The following is a 22,291-nucleotide window of genomic DNA, read 5'->3' as shown; positions in this document are numbered from 1 at the left end:
CCACTAGTATGTGCTCTAGAGCAAATTTGAGAAGGTGGTCCCCGAAAATCGCGTACTACGTCATTGCGTCAATACGCGGAGCACATAATAGTGACGTTTCACACATCTGTTGTTTTCAAAACACTAGCTAAATATCAATTTGCGAAGAAATTACAAGGTAGGAAAGACATTCAAGTGATTGAACATGTTTATTAGACCATATAATCGAGGAATTTCGAAAATAAACAAAGAACGGATAGTTTTGATTCACGTTTCGTTGGGTACCTTTAATGAGAAATGAACGACGATCAAGACTCTGTTTATTTGCACTCAATGCTGCAGCACAAATGGAGAGATCTCTGCAGAACGATGGTTCATTCCAGCTCTCACGGCAGCTGCTGAGTCTTCATGGGGAGGGGAAGGAGATGAAAGAACAGAGCTGGAGGCGTTGCTGGAGACTGCTGCTGCATGGGAGTATATAGTCCCTACGGCAAAAGGGGGCTTAATGGTTTCCAATTGCTTCTTCTCACAAAAGGTGCAAACTTCCATCTGTCGCTCAATGTAACGTGGAAACCTCGCCGCCAGGGAAAAACGTTACACAGCTACCTTCCCCTGGTCCCCATTTGCGCACTTTGAGTGTGGCACACTGCACACCGCAGGGAGCTAGAGTTAGAGTAATCAAAACAATTACCCAACTTCCAGTTATTCCTCGGCAGAAGTCCTCTCCCTGTGTGATTCTTACGAAAATGAAACAGGTTTCGTATCTGACTCTGAGCCTTTCAGTGGAAGATCAAGCAGCAGCTGTCGAAGAGAAATTCATAGACTGCTTCAATTTGTAGCCTAGGCCTATACTATCTCATGAATGCCTCTCTGAGAATATCTTCGCAGTCATTATTTGCAATGTGTGAACTTACATCAGACATTTTGATGTTTCGGATTCTGAAATAAAAACATCAATCACAAGAAGGGTTCTCAGTAAGCAAACACAAGTAGGCTAGTGTAGCCTACTGCTCTGAAGTAAGAACAGTAAAAAGAAGGCAATACACATGTCTGATTTAAATCCTACGTATTCATCTTCATGACACACACACCAGACCATCTTTAGACCTCACTCAAGTCAAGGCCTCCCTCACCGTAGTAGATCAGTGTCTCCTGATTAGCTAAAGAGCTTAAGAAAAAAAGCCCCTGTGAACACCCTGGCAGATCAATGAGGCCTCGACTTTGATGAGACAGAATGAGCTCACCAGAAGATGTAATTGCTGTGCCCCTCCCTCCACTTCCTGTGCCGATGTTCATATCTTCAGCCCCTTCACTGTCGGTGACTCCAGCGCCACTCCTCCGGATTGAAAAGGCCTTAATTAAAGATTAATGTCGGGGTTCCACCCATGCCGTGTAAAGATAGCTTGTTTTCCAGGGTGTGTCGCTAAAACCATTGAGCGAGGCTCGGGTTCGGTGCTCTCAGCTACAAAGCCAAAGCGCGCGGCCTGGATGTTCCCCGCTGAAGGACAGGCAATAACGCTGGCGCCATCGCCGACGCATTCAGCTCATGGCGAGAGCAGAGGGAGGGAGAATCATTTTAATTATCGCACGCAGGTGAAGAGACACAATCAGCCAGTTTAAAGTCTCGCTGCACCGGCTGCCTCTCCCCCCTCCCCCTCGCCACAATCTTCACGAGGCTTGTTAATAATGTCAGGGCACCATGGCAGACTGGGAAATCTGTGGGAATCTGCCTGTCTGAAATTAAATAGGATTGTGTGAGTGTGCGTTGTGGAAATGGCATGTGTCTTGTCTTGTTGTTGCACACACCATGTTACTCACATCCCTGTATATAAACAGGGGTAGGTTGTAACAATGCATCATGCTTAAACGGATTCTAAGGCATCAGGGTTTAACATCTCACATCAAGTCCTGGAGGGCTGGTTAAAACCTGACAGAGAGCTGACAGTTCATCGTGACATTTTACGGTCCAATGAATGTTGTTGACTGACGGAGAGTTCACTCATCCATCTACAGTAGGTATTGATATGTTTCAGATCGAGAGAGAAAACCCCCCAAAAAATGGTTACTCTGCCTCTTCACGTGCCACAATTGTGTTGCCTACTGTCTATGTCTTTTAGGCCTCTATGCTTCGGTCTGGATTTATATCAACCGGCACTAATGGCTGTGCAGTTGTTTTTCTCTCAGTATAAGCTCTAGCATAGGCGTATACCCTATTCCTTTCCACTCACCAGAACCTTAAAGGATAATTAATCTGATAATTGCTCTACCACTGTTTTGGTCATACAATGGATGTGGGTGGGCACTGTGAAAAATCATTCAAAAAACATGTTAAACTCTCAATTTCAAAGACAAGTAGCTCACCGAGGGGGTAATTGGTGTCCGTTGGTGTTCTAACATCAAATTCGCCGCAAAGTATGAATCCTGTAGGGTTTTATTGATCATTTTATAAAATCCATTGACTTGTATTGAAGCGACCGTTGTAGATGTGTAGATCAATCTGCAGAGGGGATTCAGGAAGTAGAACTACTTAGGGTAGCTATTGTTATTGTTTATGTTGCTAGGCCACCTAGTTTGCGGAAGTTTACACACATATGTGCTGCGACTAAATAGTTATATGCTAAATATTTTAAAAAAGCCTTTCCAGATGAACTAGAATCTTACTTGATGACGAATTATATGTCAGAACACCAACTAACACCTCGGTGAATTTCTTGTCTTTGAAATTGAGAGTTTAACATGTTTTTTGAATGATTTTTCACGGCCCCCACCCACAACCATTGTATGACCAAAACAGTAGTAGAGCAATCATCAGACTTTCTCAAAAGTGCTAGTTTTGTCAACTTTTTGATCTGAACCATTGTATATGATCAGAAGTAACCTTAAAACAGGGCTAAACATGATTTTTCCCTTCACTACTCTAACCACTCTACCTACGGAGTCAAACTACCTTCAAGTCTCCGCCTCTTTGGAAGACACTACTCATCTACACTCTCACTCTGTAAAGAGGGAGGCATTATTCATAGGTGATCATACATACATATAGGAAATATATAGGAAATAGTTAACGAGCTCTACAAGGCCCGTCCCCTCGTTCCCCTTGTGTTGTTTGATAATGCCGCCTATACACGTGTCCCTAATTATGGGCACAGCAACAAGGGTGTACTTTTTATGCCATCATCCAATTCACACAATCAGATTTTCACACAAAGAAAACTAATCTAATTCCTTCACAAGCCTTTATTTTGATCCAACAGCCTCTTTTTACACAATTTGAGGCTCTGCCTGAGTGAGAGAATGACTTTCATTTAGCTGGAGACAGGATGTTCCAGCACCCCATCGAGAACTCTGTCAGTCTGCATCTTCCCCTCCAAATTGGAGCTAAATTGAGGAGGCGTCGAGTTGGAGTTTGGCCAGAACAAGCAAGCCTCAGCATTTATTACTGCTCTAGCAGATGTTTATGGAGGCTTTAATAGTGTTAAATTAATTCATACAGAGTGTAAGTAGTCACTTTATTAGCCTGGAAGCCTTGCAACAACAACAAAAAACCTTTTGCAATACAGTCTGGACGTCTAGCAGCCCAGAACGATTTCAGTGGGTGGAAGTACTTGTCTTGAGAGACTACCCAGCATAACAAAACTTTTGCCAAATCCAGTCGGTAGGCGTCTTTGACTCTGAGAAACTCCGCTAGCGCAGGGTTAGGGTTAACCCTAGGGTAACCCTAACCCACTGTGTTAGTACGGGCTAGTGCATACACTTGTTCTTGTTAGGGGCCGGGCAGCTGAGCTGCCGGTCCCTCTTGTATTGCCAATATTCTGAATCATCTTATAGCTAAGAAATCCGACTTCCTACTGTATATAGGCCCTACTGTATGAAAAATCACCAAACTTTGCACATAGGTCCATTCTTATGCCAAAACTGGCATTGTGGGCTAATATTCCTGATGGCTGCACTACACCAACCATAAAGTTAAAAACGTTTAAAATTCTTGGTGCTCAGAGAGCACAGGCCTCTGCCCATGAATGCATTTTGTTGATGCAACTGATTTGAAATGGTAAACTTAAGAGTAAGCTTTTCGGTGATGTAACTGGTAGTGGTGTTGATGAGAGGTTGTTGTGTAAGAATGCAAATCAGAGGACCTGGGTATGTCAGTGTGGGCAAGTTGCAGGAGGAAACAATACAGATGAGTGACGCACTGACATCTGTTAGATCAGAATGTGCAGTTGTTAATCAGACAGTGATTGATAGATAAGAAAGCAACAAGGTCTCTCTCTCCCTGTCTTTATCTCTAGGATATCAGAGTGCATTTATTAGGCGCAGGGTACAATAAAACCTCAATAACACATTTGGCACATTTATTAAACTATAAATAATCTACAAACTAAGAAAAAACACAAATAATGATCAGTATAACATACCAGTATATGAAAGAATATGAAACATGATTAAATACAAAATGGAATAATAATCAACATCTAGTTATTAAAACAAATTTTAATTAGTGTAAATGGAAAGTGTACTTTGACACCACGCTATCTTCCAAACTCCTAATACCAATTTTCCTATTGCAAAATCACACGCAGGCGCAGGGCGCTTGTACTGTAATAGTCGAATAGTAGAATAGTCTTCAGTTCGAATCCCGGTGGGAATGTGTTTTTTTTTTTTTTACTTTGTTTCTTTAGACATAAAAAATGCATTATGCCTATATTTTAATATAATAATAGGGGGATAGTCAGGAATCCATCAGTTATGGTCTGACACGTTAAATGCGAGCCTATAACAAAAGTTACCATTACATGTCCATCAGTCTAATGCTCCAACTAGATCAATATTATTTTCTTTTACACGTGTAGAAAGATACATTTTGTTTGCGAAAACAGCAAATGAATAAAGTTAATATCTATCTATCTAAAGCTGAATTTACTCCTCATTCTAACGTAGAGCCAATGTTAAAAACAAAAGAATGTCCCTGTCTGGATTCTAGAACGTGTGTGTGTGTGTGTGTGTGTGTGTGTGTGTACACTCACAGTCCTTTCATTCAGCATTGATACAGTAGGTGAAGGGGTATTGCAGTGATAAAATGGCATTTTTGTTTTTATTCAATCAATATTAGTCCGCTATGCTGTTTGAAGGACCAGAGAGTGGAAATGTCTGGATATCAGCACAAAGACGTTATGACAACTTGATGGTTCAAAATGTGTTCAGGTTGGAAATCCAGTTAAGTGCTTCTATTACCACAGTCCACCATCACATTAGAGCAGTGCTCTTTGTTTTGGTTTTATCACTGAAACAAACACAAAAACTAGACCATATGTCCAATCATTATCTCTTTATTACAGTACATGTTATGTTACATAGCACTGCATGAGGACACATTGTCCCCACTACAGAAAACACCAGCATCAAGAACATTCATTAAAACCCATGTGTAATGACATCATTATTCTAATCATGGTAGACTGGTGGTCATTTGTGGGAGGGGCTTCCGATCAGGAAGCGGGTGGAGCTCTGGGGACCTCAGGGCTTGGGCTTGTGATCCACACAGTGGTCGTCCTCCCAGATCTGCCCATCCTTGGCAAACTTCAAACTGCGACAGTGAGGTCTGGGGAGGCCGCAGTTGACAGAGGGAGCTGAGAAACAGAAAGGAGAAAGGAGAAAAGGAATTAATAAATACATACATACATACATACATACATACATAATAAAAAAAGTTATTCATACATACATACATACATACATAATAAAAAAAGTTATTCTATACTGTTATTGTTTAGAGATATCTAGTCAAATGGTACAGTATGGAACTGAGAACTTGGGAAGAGGAGTATTTGTAGTGGGGAATGCTGAGACACAGTCACATACAGGGTTAGGGGTGGTAAAGACACGTAGGTGTACCTCAGACCTACTGACTGCTGCTCACTGTGATGATGTTGCCTGTGCCGATGCTTCCTGATTCATTGTTGATATTGAAGTTGCTACCATCAGCTATGGAGAAATAATATCCCATTGCTCCTGCAGCGACAGAGACGGAGAAAGAGATATAGATATAGTAGAGAGAGGGATACAGATAGAAAAAGATTGAGTGGTATGTGGTATCATCATCAGCTAAGTCCTCCTCAGTTGCCAGTTACTGTTCTGACTCACCAGGGTGTTTGGGGGAGTGTCTTTATCTGAACAATTGTACCACATTGATGCACCTCACAGTTCCACAGAGATCTTCCGATCCAATGTACTGTAGCTTCAACCTTGCCAAATCAGATACAAATTTACCATTGATACTAATTATAAAGAAATCCACAACAGTGCAAATAAACAAGTGTACAACATAGGTTTCTTCGAATGCCTAGATTGTGTAAACATGCAAGGTGTTCAAGATTCAAGGGTCAAATTATAGCTACTGCGCAGCAGTGACGAAGGAGGAAGAAGAGGAAGAGGAGACAAATAACAAATACACAAGGGTCTCTACCCAGACCCTAATTATTTAAAACTTCTTAAATTAAAAATATCTTTAAAATCATGTGTCTAAGATCCACACTGTACAATGCCCTGAGAAGGTAGGCATTTTGGGCCCCATGAAAAGATATGGCATTGGGCCCCACCAGTGTTCTAATATTTTTAGGGCCCCTGTCAGTCATAGGCCCTTAGAATCATCCTAACCTTTCTCCCCCCATACGGCCCCACTTCTTAGGTTCTACAAAAGAAAGTTCTCAAACAAACTTAAGTCATACATGAGGCATGTGGCAGCCTTCAAACTAACGTCCAAAATGCACAGCGACAAATTCAAATCCCAACTGCCACTAATCTATCTATCTATCTATCTGTCTGTCTGTCTGTCTGTCTGTCTGTCTGTCTGTCTGTCTGTCTATCTGCTCCATGTGTGACAAACTGGCTGGGGTTTGAAAAGTTTTTTGCCTTGTCTTGCTAATAGACTTTTCCTATTCAGGCGGCAAGTCCTGCCTCTCCCAGTTACTATTGCTATGTCCCACAAGCTTTGCAGCACGTTACCAAAATGTCCACTGAACAGCTAGATACCAGATGATTCTCTTTCAAGGATTCCAGACAATATTGCTGTGTGTTGTTTGCCAAATGCCACTACGTTGTCTAAGAAAGTTCTACAGAAAAGCCTGAAGAGTCAGAGTTGATGCTAGGTGTTGGCAAGGAAGGCACAAATGCCACAGGAAGGCACAACATCGTGGAGTCTTACTGCACATGTAAAGCAGGGTGAGTACGTTAGTGGCATCCATTATTAGAAAATGGTTAGAGCAATGTGTTTAAAATGAAGATAAGCCTGTGAGAATGATCTGCTAACTACTAGCTACGGGCTAATTAGCTACTGTACATCGTTAGCTCAGTTGTTACATAAACCGGACAAGTTCCAAGGGTTTTGGGGCGCTTTCACACCTAAAGGTCTAGACCAAGGTCTGAACCAGAATGCCGTTTGGCGTCTTCACATTTGTTATTTTTTATTGATTAGTTCCATAACTTTCGCTATCACACCAGCGGACCACCGGATTTTTGGTGGCAGACCTACATTATGTCGTCATCGCTTGCATGGGGGTGCGTCTCCCTATACTTGACACTGATTGGTTTGTGGATGCACGCGCGTCTGTTTGATCCGAAAGTGCGAACCTTTGATTTCACATTAGGCAGCAGCGAACCTTGGTTTGAGCCGAGACCACCTCGAGTCTTTGATCTGCACACCGTGGTCCAGGAGGTTTCACACCTGTCAATTTGGTTTGGATCAAACTGGAAAGTCTGAAAGTCGGGACTAAACATCGTAGGGGTGAAAGGGTCCTTGGTGACATTATAGCTACCATGCTTTTTCCTGATTATATCGCCTAGCTAACTGGTGGTGGAGGGGTTGGAGGGGAGACACGTTTAGCTGGCTAGCTAATGTTCGGATAGAAATCTATCTATCTATCTAGAAGATAAGTGATGCCTTCTGTTAACCTCAAATGTTACATAAACAGTTGGTAGCCTACTGAAGCACATTTTTCGCTTGCTTACCTTTGAGCCTTGTGTTGATGTTGCTCACGTTCAGCTGTGTGTGGGGCCTTCCACAAGCCCATTTAAAAAAAAATTCCAACTGTGTTTTAGGCTTTGGAAAATTGATTAGGTGAGCTCCCTATAGTCTCCTGGATATCTCTCGTTGGCATTGCATAATCCCCAAGCGCATCTAAAAAACATTTTCTTCAAACGGATTATCTATAAACACAAAACACTTGACAAGCTTTACTTGTGGTCTTAATAGATCATGGCGGTGCGGTCTTAATAGATCATTAACATCACAAGGGGCGCGGTCTTAATAAATCAGGCAATCTTATTGGTTATTCTCCGCATAATTGACAAGTCGGAAAGGTCTATTGCAGATTAACTGAGGGTGTGCTCAATCACTGGCCAATCAATCAGTTTGGCCGGATGTAGTCCTAGGTGGGCGTTGGGCAGGGTTGTCAACAGCAACATCTCTGATTGGCACAGCTCATGCTGTTGCACTATAGGATTGTGGGTAGTGTATTTTTTTTCCATATGAGAGCAATAGTTTAAGGGACAGAATGAGGACAGAATTCTAAATTCCGTCAAAAATTCAGTTTTTGAGATAAAACTCAAAAAATGTCACTCCATCTACCATGTCATAAAATGTTGTCCTTTTTTCGTGAACTTTGTGGCATTTATTGAAGTAGCTGCATACAGTACTGTTTACAGTAAAACATGTTGATGCACTGTGGGCTCAATTTTTGATATGACAGTCCGAAGATGCAGTGTAGCAATTGGGGTGTCAGTTGACCCAAAAACGTGGGAGGATATAGGTTTAAAAGGTTTTACAGTTTTAATAGCTGCACAACAGCCTGGAAAATAGGCATGAAGTAGATTTATGTGCAGCTAGTGCCAGCGCCAGACGCTCATTCCAGACAGGGCGCACTCCGTGTTCTTTAACTGCCTGAAAACAATGGGAAAAGACCATTCTAATTTTATTCACTGCTGCAGAACGTTCATTACCTCTGCCCCAGCGACAGCGCAGGGCGAGAGGTAATGTTTTCGGTGGCATGTGTTCAGGTGTTTGTTCGTTAATTTGTTAATTGGTTGATTTGTTTGTTAGCAGGATTGCTCAAAAACCAAAGATTTTTATGAAACGCAGTGGAGGGGTGTAGCATGGGCCAACTCGGAACCTTTAAAGTTTTAGTAGCAGATCCAAATCAGATTCACAAATTCAAACAAAACTTTGAGCGAAGCCAGCTCCCCATGTGGGGGGCACTTGAGATACGGGGTTTGGACTGACTGCTGGAAGCGCACCAAAATGCCCCCCGCCGGCTGCGACCCAAGGGGATCACCACAGAGCTGCCCACGCATGGCCGCCCATTAACTCTCGCTCCATTCATTTTTTGGACTTAAACTTCGGAGAGAAAAATCCCAAGCACAACACCTCAAAATGCATTCATGGGTGGAGGTTTGTGCTGTCCAAGCACCATTTCTAGTTTAATTGTTGTTATTGAGTCTATTTCTGCAATATCTGCACTATTAACGTTAACGTTTCTTGCTTCGGGAGACTGTTTTGCCAGAGCCCTGTATTTAATTTTCATGCATGAACTACAGAAACCAATCAATGGCTGCTACGAGACAGAACAGTAGCTAGAGCGCAGTCCCTGATTGGCTTGATGAAATTGTAATTCCTGGAAATTGATGTCGATGGGGAGAAGTCCAGACTAAACTGTGGAGAGCAGAATGTGAGCTCACGTGATCAGAATGGCAACGCCAGCCTAGTACTGTATAGGTACTGTATAGATAGATAGATAGATAGATAGATAGATAGATAGATAGATAGATAGATAGATAGATAGATAGATAGATAGATAGATAGATAGATAGATAGATAGATAGATAGATAGATAGATAAAGTGGAATTAACTAGAATTGTTGAGCTGACTTTAGGGCTGCACAATTAATTGTGCATTAATCATGCAATTATGACCTCTGAAATTAACGAATCGCCAAAATGGTAACTGCAGTGTGTACTGTGGTAATGGTGACTGCTGTTTGTACTGGTGTAATGGTGACTGCTGTGTGTACTGTACTAGGGTTATGGTGACTGGTGTGTGTACTGTACTAGGGTGATGATGACTGCTGTGTGTACTGTACTGTGGTAATAGTGACTGCTGTGTGGACTGTACTGTGGTAATAGTGACTGCTGTGTGGACTATACTGTGGTAAAAGTGACTGCTGTGTGTACTGTGGTAAAGGTGACTGCTGTGTGGACTGCACTGTACGTGACTGACATGGTTAGTTATGTCCTCATTAGACGTTACATACGTTCTATAACGTTTTAGCAGGTAGGATTGTTGCCTAAAGCCAAAAATACCCTCTAAACCTTGATCAATCAATCAATCAAAGCTTTATTTATATAGCGCATTTCATACCCAGAGGCAACACAATGCGCTTTACAGAGAACAAGGGAGGTGGGCAGACATCCCACCCCTACATATTCCAGAGGGAAGCAAAAAAACAGTAATCACCCGAGGGCCAGATAAGTGAGCTGTAAAAATTCTTCCCTGACCCCTCTCAACGAGGCGATCGAGCAAGCTCCTGGAGTATGTTTGTCTTGATAAAATAATGTAAGTCCTTTTACATATTCACTTCTGACAAATATATCAGCATCTAATGCCATAATTGTCCATCTTCTGAGATCTAGACTTCACAGGTGCTAATTAGCACCTTAAGGTGCATCTCATCTCAGGGCCTTCTAGCTGCTGTTCAAATACACATTGATTGACACTGCCATCTGGTGGTTGATATTCACAAAGGCAAGATGAAGTAAAGCATGTCATTTTTGTCAATAGAACATATCACTGTACTGAGTGTGTATGCATTATGTGCAATATAGCTTTGACATTATGTGCTTATCCTTATTAACCTCTGTTCAAGATATTATAAAATGCATTAAATGCTACCAATAATCGAATAACCCTGAGAATCTACTCATTTGTTTAGGCCTGACCAGGCCAATTGGTACAAACACGTAGCTATCCTCTCCATTAAGGCTGAACAAATAGGCCTTCATTAAACAGCTCTAACGATAGCAGATATGGCTATTTCTCTGAGGTGTGTTAATACAGTAAGCATGTATTTCCTTGGGTTCTTTCAATTCAACTAACCTGCACTTTACAGTGGAAGCTGTGGAGGAGAGATGATGTATGTTGTGTAAATAGAAAATGAATTGTACTGCCGTGCTTGCTCTATTGTTGCTTCTGAAACGGCCTGGCTTCAAACACATTGCTACAGTATGACCCTGACTCAATCTTTGAGACTGAGAGCTGATTATCTGGTGTCTCTCTCCCTCAGGGAGGCTATGAAGGACACAGTCGTTCAGAGTAAACGGACATCTCTAGTTGGGTTATCTTCTGAGTGGGATGTGATTTGATATTGGGTAATGTGGGTAAAGTAAAAATGTTTCTCCGAAGGGAGCAAACTTGGTCCCTTCTTATTTTCCAAATATATCATGTTCATTGAATCTGTACATATTCTGGCTGTGTGAATCTACAGTGCCCTCTGCTGTCTGGTTTGTGCACATACAGTTGTTTGGACACCTTTTTACCTGCCTTTACTATTCATAGTTATTAGGTTTTGTGTGTGGTTGCAATGATACAAGATTGTTTTCAGATGGTAGTTGAAACTGAATTTTTAAAGAGAGGATATATATAACTATCCAGCCGTTTAAATATATTGATTACCATTTACATTAAGGCTGCCTTCACAATACGTTTAGAACCACACTATAACTTAATTAAGCATGAATAACTTCATAATGGCTTTATTATAAGCATTACAGTAGATACTGCCCTCTCAACACTGAGTTACAATTACAGTATCTTAAAACTAGAAGTTACACAGTACTTTAGTTATTAATTTAAAGGTCAGTTTCAAATGTTCAACCATTATCTTCTTTTTTGCCAAACATCTTCACCCTGTTGATTTACCCAGACAGTTTAAATACACTATTGCGAGTGGCACCAGCAATGTCTAAATCAGAAAATAATTTGATGAAAATGTTAATTTATCATACAAGTTTATTTATTATCACTTATGAAGGCAACCTTAACGTGAGACGTTACCCCTAAAGCAATCCCCCAAAACATGTAGACATACAGCATCAAGTTAGAGAGATTTCGGATGTGATCAGGCCTAAGACATTGAGGGGAGGCGACAGTTAGGAGTGTTATCATTGTAGTTTATTACAAAAAAAGGAGGGGGGGGGCTGTCACATCCCAGTCTGTTGAAATCGTTTAATCACATCGAAAAGAAAGGAAATGTTCTGTGCAGTGAACAAATATGATATTATATAGCCTCTCAAAGATACACAATTTGCTAGTGCTTTTGCTTTATTTTATTTACACGGTCCGGACTTCATGGAACAGAGTTTGGGCAGACCAAGCAGAGTTCAATGGATGGATGTGTCATGTGTGTATTATCGATTGAACACAAGGGAAAACATCAATAACGTGACAACAGAGAGCACAGTCACATACTGTATTCACATAATGTATAGATGTCTTCCTCTCCCCTCCCCACGCCGGTGTCAGTAAAATGTACTCCTTTTCAGGATGTACGGCCTCCGGGACTTGGTGCGGACTTGCCTCTTCAGGATGTACGGCGATTTCCCTTTCAGCGGGTTGTCATCGTGAAGCTCGGGGTCTAAATAGTCGTCAGAATCTTGGAGTAGCTGCAGATACAACAAAACGGATGCATGTGAGAGTCTCCGGAATATACGGTGAAAAACACGTTTATCGTCAAGCAATAAGTGCTCTGGTGTGTTCCTCCATGCGTTGGAGAACATGTGCTAATGTCCTAGCCAGCCTAAAGAGCCTTTGTCCCTACATGATGCGCTGACAGTTAAATGAAAATGATGGAGGGGCTTTAGCGACGAGACGCGGAGGAGGAGAGAGGAATTTAATGAGGTGTGTTTACCTCTGTTTAGGGATGGATGAGCTCCACTGGGTTTGTGTGTATGTGCGTGTGTGTGTGTGTGTGTGTGTGTGTGTGTGTGTGTGTGTGTGTGTGTGTGTGTGTGTGTGTGTGTGTGTGTGTGTGTGTGTTAGTTACATCATGGAATGACCACCATATGAGGATGTGCTCTTGAGTGATCTGTTCTCTTTTTAGGCCTGTATGAATGCATGAAATGTTTCAAGTGTATTTACTTCCTGGGTGTTTGACACAATAACATGTTGGATCCCATTTTAGATGAAGTGCAGCTTATAAAGGCTTCATTACACTTTCATAACAACTTTATATGCACTACATACATTCACAATGCATCTATAACATGCTTCATAAAGGGTTAATTAATGTGGCATAACTGTATGTTATACTGTACATACCTGTGTGTATATATTCTGCATCCCTAGAATTTGTGTGCGTGTACATCTTTGAATGTGTCCATGTGTCCATGTGTTCCTGTGTGTTCCTGTGTGTGTGTGTGTGTGTGTGTGTGTGTGTGTGTGTGTGTGTGTGTGTGTGTGTGTGTGTCTCACCCTCTCCTGACTTGGCTGTAGTACTCTACAGATGTGCTGCAGGTGGTGGAGGTCCTCCAGGGCTTCAGGCTCCTCCCTGCGCTCCTCGCTGCCCCAGGCCTCGTCCCACTGCCGGCTCAGACCGTTCACCATCCTGCACAGGTTGAGCAGGGACACATGCCAGTAGGGGGCGCTCTGCTTGCTCGGCTTGATCTAGAGATCAAAGAGTGTAAAAGAACTGGAGTTAGACCGGGTCAGCGGTCAGTTGGACTGCTCTCTCTCTTTATCTTTCTCTCTCTATCTATCTCTCTCTCTCACACTTGGTGTATTTCTCACTTTGAATAGGATACTCAGGTGATAAACTAAGTACATTTAGGTTGCTCAAAAAGCTTAAGCAAACTTGAGTCTGGTCCTCGTGTGTGTTAAATATTTAACATCAATGCAGTACTATTTATTTATGTATTTATGTATTTATGTATTGATTTATTGATTTATTGATTTATTTTTACATAATGTATCTCATCCAAGTTGAGCTAGAATGGAAACTGAAACTGGAATAAAAACTGAAAACATGCTAATGAAGAAGTAAACTAAAACCAACGGTTACTAAACTAAATACATTTCAAGTCATGAATGATGAATGGAAATGAGGCAGTAGTGTATTGGCCAGCGTCAAGCTTTCAAACAGAGTGTGCATCAGGGCAGTGGTTAAGATAGATAGGTGGACGAAGAGCTAAGACTGTGAGTGAATGATGATAGACGGTGAGGTTTAACCTCATCCAGTCTGAGTTTAATCTGGTTTGGATGTGTGGTGTGAAGGCTGTGTGTTTACCCGTGGGCCCATCTGTGCCTACTTGCCTGCTAACACTATGAGGCACAGATCCCTGAGAGTCACTGAGAATGATGAAGAAAGTTGTGGGGTGCCGAAAATGGGTGCCTCTAAATCTCCATGACCTCCGTCACCCTTATTATCGTTATGCATGGCAAAGAGGACTATACTTACTAAGGTGGGGCCACACAGGCGATCTGATTGCCAAATCAATAAGACTATCTAGCACTGACATCTTGTCAGATTCTGTCAGTTGGCCTCAGAATCTTGGAACTCACTATTCCAAAGATCTGAAGCCAGCGCAGATGAGACGAGTCCAGATGCTCTCAGATCATCTGTGAGGCCACACCTTTATTCTCAATTGCCTTTATCAAAAGAAAAACGACTGAATCATATATGACTTTGTAGGCAAATGGAGAAGTGTAGCATCCACCAGAGACTGTTAAGTCGAACTATCTGGTAAGACTTTGCAACTACAATGACATTTTTAAAAATCTGGACGAAATTTTGATTGCTCTTGTTCAGTTCCAAATGAGCATTGTGAGTAATTGTGCTAAAAGGTTGTCCCTCATAAGATTTGAGGTGGCGTCCTCAACAGTGTCTCCATTGATGCTAGACTAGTTAATCGTTATCTCCAAAGGGATGGATAATGTTTTTGTGCAGCAGTCCAATAAACTAGATACCCCCACTTGTCATTCTAAAGGGCTCCAGTTAACATTCCTATTGGGTTTTCTGTCACTGGCTGGCTTTTGACTTCTCACTACTTCAGCAACTTACTGCAAGTCATTGGTCAGCCATCTTAACCCTGAATTTCCATTCAACGCCATACTCTCAATCCCTTATTTAGCAATAATTTTTTTCTTTTCCATAATTTTTGGGATGGGCACTACTGGATGGGCACTACAGTTATTGGGCTGTTTAGAAGCTAATTTCCTACAAGTTTACTTTTTAACATCAAGTTTATTTATTAATTACATTGATTGATTTATTATGACCCATACATAACCAACGTGATGGCCAACTCGATATTCAGCCTCTAACGATCTGGCCCTGCTGTTTAGTGCAATGTGTATGGGCATTTTCCCATCAGTATTAGCCATTCACTTGACATATATGGTCATGTAACACTTTTGCTTTAGTGCCAATCATTGAATCATTTGGGTTTGTTAGACCAATCAACCAGCAGTAGTTAGTCAGTCCTACTGTAAGTCAATTAAGCCTACTGTTTGCAAATACTGTCATATTTTGGGGGATAGCTTGATTGTTGTTAAGGCAATGAAACCAATAGACCACTTCCATAATTGCAAATCAAACAAACTTCAAATACTTTATAATACCTTCCAGTAATTGATCAAAGTAATTGATCCAGGTCTGCAGTCATTTTTGATAGCAGATCAGTGTTAGAGGAAGAATGAGTCACTCTAACAGAATTATATTTGCAAAGTGAAATGTTGAAGGTCTGTATAAGGCTGTACAGTGTATGTGATCCATCCCGGAGCCTGCGGTCCTCGGACACCGGTCTGCCCTCCCCCCCCACCCCCCACACCAGCCTGCCAACCTTTGGGGACAGAGCCTTCGGTGTGGCAGCCCCCACCCTCTGGAACTCTCTCCCCTCAGAGATACGGAACGCCCCAAACCTGGACACCTTCAAATCAGCCCTCAAAACCCATCTGTTCAACAAGGCCTGTAGTTGGTTAGGTAGTTAGCTAGTAATTAGTCAGCCAGTTAGTTAGGGTTAGGGTTAGTTAATTAGTTAGTTGTCTGTTTGTTAACTAGTCAGTCAGTTAGTTAGTTAGTTAGTTAGTTAGTTAGTTAGTTAGTTAGTTAGTTAGTTAGTTAGTTAGTTAGTTAGTCAGTCAGTTAGTTAGTTAGTTAGTTAGTGTAGTTAGCTAGTTAGCCAGTTAGTCTCAGTCTTGCTTTGTTCTGGTCTGTTTGCTATCTATCTGTCTTGTCTCTTTCTGTGACTATGTAAAGCATCCTTGGGTCTTGTGAAAGGCGCTATATAAATTGTATTTATTTATTATTATTATTAAGAAAGAAAGAAAGAAAGAAAGAAAGAAAGAAAGAAAGAAAGAAAGAAAGAAAAGGAATGGCCGAGCCACAAGTGTCTATAAAACCGCCTCTCCCTTTCTTGAATACTCTATCAGTCGTCTGATGACCTACTATTACATTCATCTTCTGAGGGACCCTTGTAGCATCACACGCTATAAATCACAGTGCTTATTTGTCATAGTCATGTCCTGGTGTCCCCCTCGTTTCCAGTCATTTATCAGATAGAAAGAGAGAGTAGAGAGAGAGAGAGAGAGAGAGAGAAGGTCTCCAATCCACCACACTATGATGTTGTCAGGGCCATCTGAAATCTATTAGTTCAGGTAATCAGTCTTCAGGCACCAGTAGTTCCACTTTTAATCTAATTCATTTCCTCTGTGCTGTGTGTGTCTAACTTGCATGATAAATGGTGATAAAAAGCAATAAAAGTTACACTTGAATGAGTTCCCAGTGAATTATTTTTAATTCACTGTATCCTCATATACTGTGTGTGTGTGTGTGTGTGTGTGTGTGTGTGTGTGTGTGTGTGTGTGTGTGTGTGTGTGTGTGTGTGTGTGTGTGTGTGCAATTGACTGAATTCAATTCTACTTCTACTCTACAATGGAAAGACTTAATTTGAAAGCTTATTACAGATCCACAAATAATGTTGCACCATAATGTTTTGAGTCATGAAATAGAACAGTTGTCCAAAACCCCCTGTAACACCCACAGTTGCAAAATTAGGCTACTGTTCTTACTGTGGCCCTTGTCAGGGTGAGAATAACCCTCAGCTACATACAGCACCTTTAAGAATTTTCTGGTCTGTAGATACCTTAAGAATCCTCAGTACTGATTAGAATTTGCAGGTATATACCCTTTAGAATCTTCAGTTATATACACTTTAGAATCATTAACTATCACAGGTGCAAAAAATGACATACATACTGTGGGCCTTAGGCTACAGGGTTAAAAACAAGACCCTCTTGTACTATACCCAGGTCACAGAAAGTCCTTCCCTCCCCCCTATTTCTAGTCAAGGTCCTCCTAAGGTCCCCATGGCTCCCGGAGAAGCCCCCTGCCATGTCCAGCTCCATCCCACTATGTGTCGTCAGTTGTCCCTACCAAGTCACCCCCCCCCCCACACACACACACACACACACACACACTTTGTCTCTCTGCATTTTGTTTCCCCACTTCTGCTTAGCAGCTATACCTAGTTTACTCTTTATTCTTTAGGAGCCTGTCTGCTAAGTGCTTACTGTGCCTTATTATGTGTTATACAACGGTTAGTTCTGGTTCTTGATTCTGATTGGCTGGAAGCCGTGTTACAATACTTTGTAACACACACCTGGGACCGCATATCATTCCATTTTCAGTATGAATGCGCCTCCCATTTGATCCAATGCATTGTAGTTGTTGTTGTTGCTTGGCAACCCTTTTGTTAGGGGAACTATTTTACTCGGCGGAATTGATGGAATGATGCTTCGTTTTGAATAAATGTTAATATTTTACAATGCTGTGTGTTTATTTTACCCTAATAGCTGTAGTAACCGTTGTATAAAAGCAATAAACCACTCGAGGCCGTGTGTTATAGTGATTTTATAACAGCTAGGGGGGTTTTAGGCACTCCGCTTCGCATCGTGCCTAACAACGCCCCCTAGCTGTTATAAAATCACTATAACACACGGCCTCTCATGGTTTATTGCTTAAAGAGAGTACACTTAAATATCATATTATGGACTACAGGGATATCTATATGGCTTACCATATAGGTAACATCTCTGAAACTATCCATCTACTCTACTGATAGTCATGTTTCTTTTATTAAGTATTTAGCCCATGTTTAGTGCTCTGTAAATGTTGTAGCTAATAGATTTAAATATTTTCCAGGAGCTTGCTTGATCGTCTCGTTGAGAGTGGTCAGAGAAGAATTTTTACCGCTCACCTATTTCGGCCCCTGAGTGAACTGTTTTTTGGATTCCCTCTGGAAAATGGTAAATGGACTGCACTTATATAGCGCTTTTCCACCTTAGCGGCACTCAAAGCGCTTTACAATGGCCTCTCATTCACCCATTCACACACCAATGGCGGTAGCTGGCAAGCAAGGTGCTAACCTGCTCATTGGGAGCAATTTGGGGTAAGGTGTCTTGCTCAAGGACACTTCGACATGTGGACAGTCGGTGCTGGGATTCGAACCACTGACCCTTCGATCACTGAACGACCCGCTCTACCAACTGAGCTACAGCAAATAAAGTTTGATGTGTGCAAATAAAGTTTGATTCGATTTTGATGATTAAACTGAGCAACAGGTCTATCTATATCCAGCCTCCATGAAAGGACACCTGCGTAGCAGAGGCTGGAGGTGGTCGGTCACACCCCTCAGATGTGACAGGTGCAAAGAGAAAGGCACAGCAGCCTACCTTTGAAGTGAAGAGACTGCTCAACAGTTCCTCCTCTATCGCACGCAGTTCCTGTTCAATATCTGTCAGGCACATACAAAAGAAAGCAGTTAGGCCTATACTTTGAATCCACAGATCAGTCATTCATTGGAGAAAATAGGTAAGAATTGAGAATTACCTATGCGTAAACCTACATAAAATTATATATAAAATAAAATTAATACATGAAAGCATGTGGAGATAATTAGCTCCGCCCAAACAACAGCACAGGGCGAGAGGTAATGTTTTCGCTGGTGTGTTTGTTTGTTTGTATTATCAGGATTACGCAAAAACTACTGGACCAGTTTTCACGAAACCTGGTGAAAGGGTGTAGCATGGTCCAACTTAGAAACCATTACATTTTGGAGCAGATCCAAATCACGGGGCAGATCCACGAGCCACCCAAACACAGCCAGTCATTCACTGAAATACATTTTTGTACCAGGGTTATGCAAAAACTACCAGACCGGTTTTCATGAAATTGGATAGCATAGAATCCATTAAATTTTGTAGCGGATCCCAATCATGGGATGGGTCTACGAGCCGCCCAAACACAGTCCATTCACCTCCACTCATTATTTAGACCAGGTTCACGCTAGAACTACCACACTGGTTATCATTAATTAACTAACAACCCATTAGATTCTGGAGCGGATCCAAATCACAGGGCAGGTCCATGTGCCATCCAAACACAGCCGGGACTGTCATTCGGCTCCATTCATTTTTTGAACTAAGATAACGCAAAAACTACCAGACCGCTTTTCATGAAATTCAGTGGAAGGGTGTAGCATGGGCCAATTTAGAACCCATTCAATTTTGGAGTGGATCCAAATCATGGGGTGGTTCCACGAGCTGCCCAAACATGGCCGGCCATTCACCTCCATTCATTCTTTGGACTTGGGGAGAGAAAAATTCCCCTCATTCATTGTCAAGAGGGGGAATTGAAACTGCCATATCTCGACATGGGAAGGTCACAGACACAAAGGGTTTGGACTGGCATAAAGCTATTAACCTAACGTATGCAACAATACCAAACATGTCCTGCTCACACATGCATGCGCATACGCACAGATCCACGAAATGCATTTGTGGGCAGAGGTCTGTGGTCTTTGAGCATCATTTCTAGTTATGATGAGCCTTTGGTTAGCCCTACCCAAATGGCTGGAGTTGGAAGATTCTGTAAAATGTTTTATTTCAGATGAATTTCAATTGCAAAGCTAAGACTTTGTCTATCATTGACCATGTCACCTTTTTGCCTTTATCTTCTGACAATAGAGTCAGGTTTATCTCCACTCATACAATATTACTGTGGCCAGGTAATCCTCAAGTCTCTTTGATGTTCACCAATTAACTTCTTGACGTAGACACACCATAGGCCACGTCCAGACACAACAAAGCTCATGTGAAACATTTACATGCAGGTTCGTTACTACTTTTTTTCAGAGGTCGACGAGACAGGATAATGGGTGAGTAAAGAAACACAACCCATGTATTAACCCTGCTGCTGCTGCTACAGTATAGCCTGTTTTATGTCATTTCAGACGGAACCCTACGGCTACATACAGTATCATAATTATCAAGCTCAAGGGAACATGGCGGTGTTCCTTTCAAAAAGGACTAAGAGGAAATCAGGTGCCATTAGTAAGGATCATCAGACACTGAGATGCAAGGCTTGGGATCAGGATAAAGGGTGGAGAATTCATTAACATTGTAAAATAAGTAGCCTACAATATGTATCAGAGAGACTTACTGTACAGTAGAGACACACTATAGTCTTGTAGTGGTGAGCAACTGTGCAGACTTTTGTTTCAGCCCAGCACTAAATCACTTCAGAACCTATTGATTTTGCTTACTTAAATATACTTTTTAATACTAGAATGCTCACCTTTGGGACTTTCCGGAACCACACAGTTGACCCAATATAAATTAATTAAAGAAATTACTTTGACATTTAAATGTTAGAGAACACAATGTAACTCTCCCCAATGTTTCCCAGTTTTACTTCAACTGTTTGTACATGTATGTGCATGATTTAAATAAAAAATAATAATAATAAAAATAAAAAAGATTCCCTACTATATCCCTTACCCTAACCGGGCTCGTATCCAGTTCGTAACCCCCCACTCCCCACCTAAGCCATATGTGTATGATCTAAAACTGTGACTGTTGATAGCAGAAGGCTGTACTGATGCTGGCTGGGATGCACAGTCAGTTCACTGACTATTGACAAACGTAAGCTACTTATTGTAAGTGTCTGCTAAATTACTAAAATGTAAAATGTGACATTCAGAATAGAAAGGGAGGGATATAAAAAGGGAATTGAATCAGGTACTGTCGGCTGCAGGTGTAATAGGGTGATGAATATATGCTATGCTACACTTACAGTACCGCCATCTGTCATCATGCTCAAGGATATCCTACATTATCATGTCATGCAAAGTGTCTTGAGGCAGTAATGACATAACTCTAACTGTTTAAATTGTTCAACTGCTACAGCAAGATTGGATAAAATAAATACAGCAACAGGTCACAATGAACATCCACCTGTTACAATAATCTCTGGTGAGTGTAGTTCATCCTCCACTAGTCTGGTAGTAGCTTCATAACATTTTTACAGTCTACCATAAGAATCTATTCAACCTATTGCTGATTAATCCAATCAATAAATGGTTGCACAACATGAGAGGGATGCCCGTGCTTACCTGAGCATAGTCCTCCACATGTCAAACAGAGGAGAAGCACACATGCAATCTGTGCCCTCATCTTTGACAGAATCCTGCACTCTGAAGATTCCACCTAGGTAGGACCCAAGTCCATAAGGTAAGGGGTTAAATACAGAAGGAGAGAAAGAGAGAGAGAGAGTATGAGAGAGGAAGTACGGAACTCTGAGTGTAACCAATGTTGTCCTTGTGTCCTCCAGGCATAGGTGGAGTGAAGAGCAGCGGGCTCCATTCCCCAGTATATAAGAGCCAATGTGATGTCAGAGGACCACTCTCTCTCCCTCCCTCCCTCAACCAACAAGCCCTCGTCACTGTCATGGTGACATCAGATATTCATCTCACAATGCAGTCTCACACATCTACAGGTTTTGCGTCATGCAACTTTTTATATTATTATTATTATTCATATTATTATTATTATAGGTGTATTTGTTTCCTGATTACTTTAAGTGGGAAAGAGAGGGAGGGAGGGTAGTTAGAAGTGTGGGGAGGGTAGATAGGTGAATGCATGGACCCTGTGTCTGGGAGGCTCCTATGGTGCTTTTTACCCGGGAACCATTTGCATTATTAAAGTGGATAAGCCCTATCTCATTACTGTAAGCCTACACTCTAAAAATGGTGCTATATAAAATAATTTATAACAGAAGAACCCTCTGATAAAACTTTCCAACGAGATCTAAAGGGTCAGTGACATGATATCCTATCATAGAGGGAAAAAATCCTGAAATAAAAGTGTGTATAGAATATGACCTGAGGAGCCAATTAAATCAACCAATAAGATAGACGAACGAGTACTCCCGC

At 41.6% G+C, this 22,291-nt stretch overlaps 1 protein-coding gene across 1 annotated transcript; it reads right to left on the bottom strand.

The window, feature by feature from the left end:
• Window positions 1–12,544: 12,544 nt before the first annotated feature.
• On the bottom strand, window positions 12,545–21,533 carry nts (neurotensin; the record flags this gene model as incomplete). The annotated part of the gene is made up of 4 exons (XM_084451366.1): window positions 12,545–12,688; window positions 13,497–13,688; window positions 18,753–18,814; window positions 21,473–21,533. 4 exons carry the CDS (start codon window positions 21,531–21,533, stop codon window positions 12,545–12,547), a joined length of 459 nt encoding a protein of 152 aa, XP_084307492.1.
• Between the last annotated feature and the right edge of the window lie 758 nt (window positions 21,534–22,291).

This window comes from Borostomias antarcticus (assembly GCF_949987555.1).
Source record: "Borostomias antarcticus genome assembly, chromosome: 16".
Taxonomy (NCBI): domain Eukaryota; kingdom Metazoa; phylum Chordata; class Actinopteri; order Stomiiformes; family Stomiidae; genus Borostomias; species Borostomias antarcticus.
Note: the sequence above shows the minus strand (reverse complement) of the source record. Positions and strands in the feature narration are given on the sequence as shown.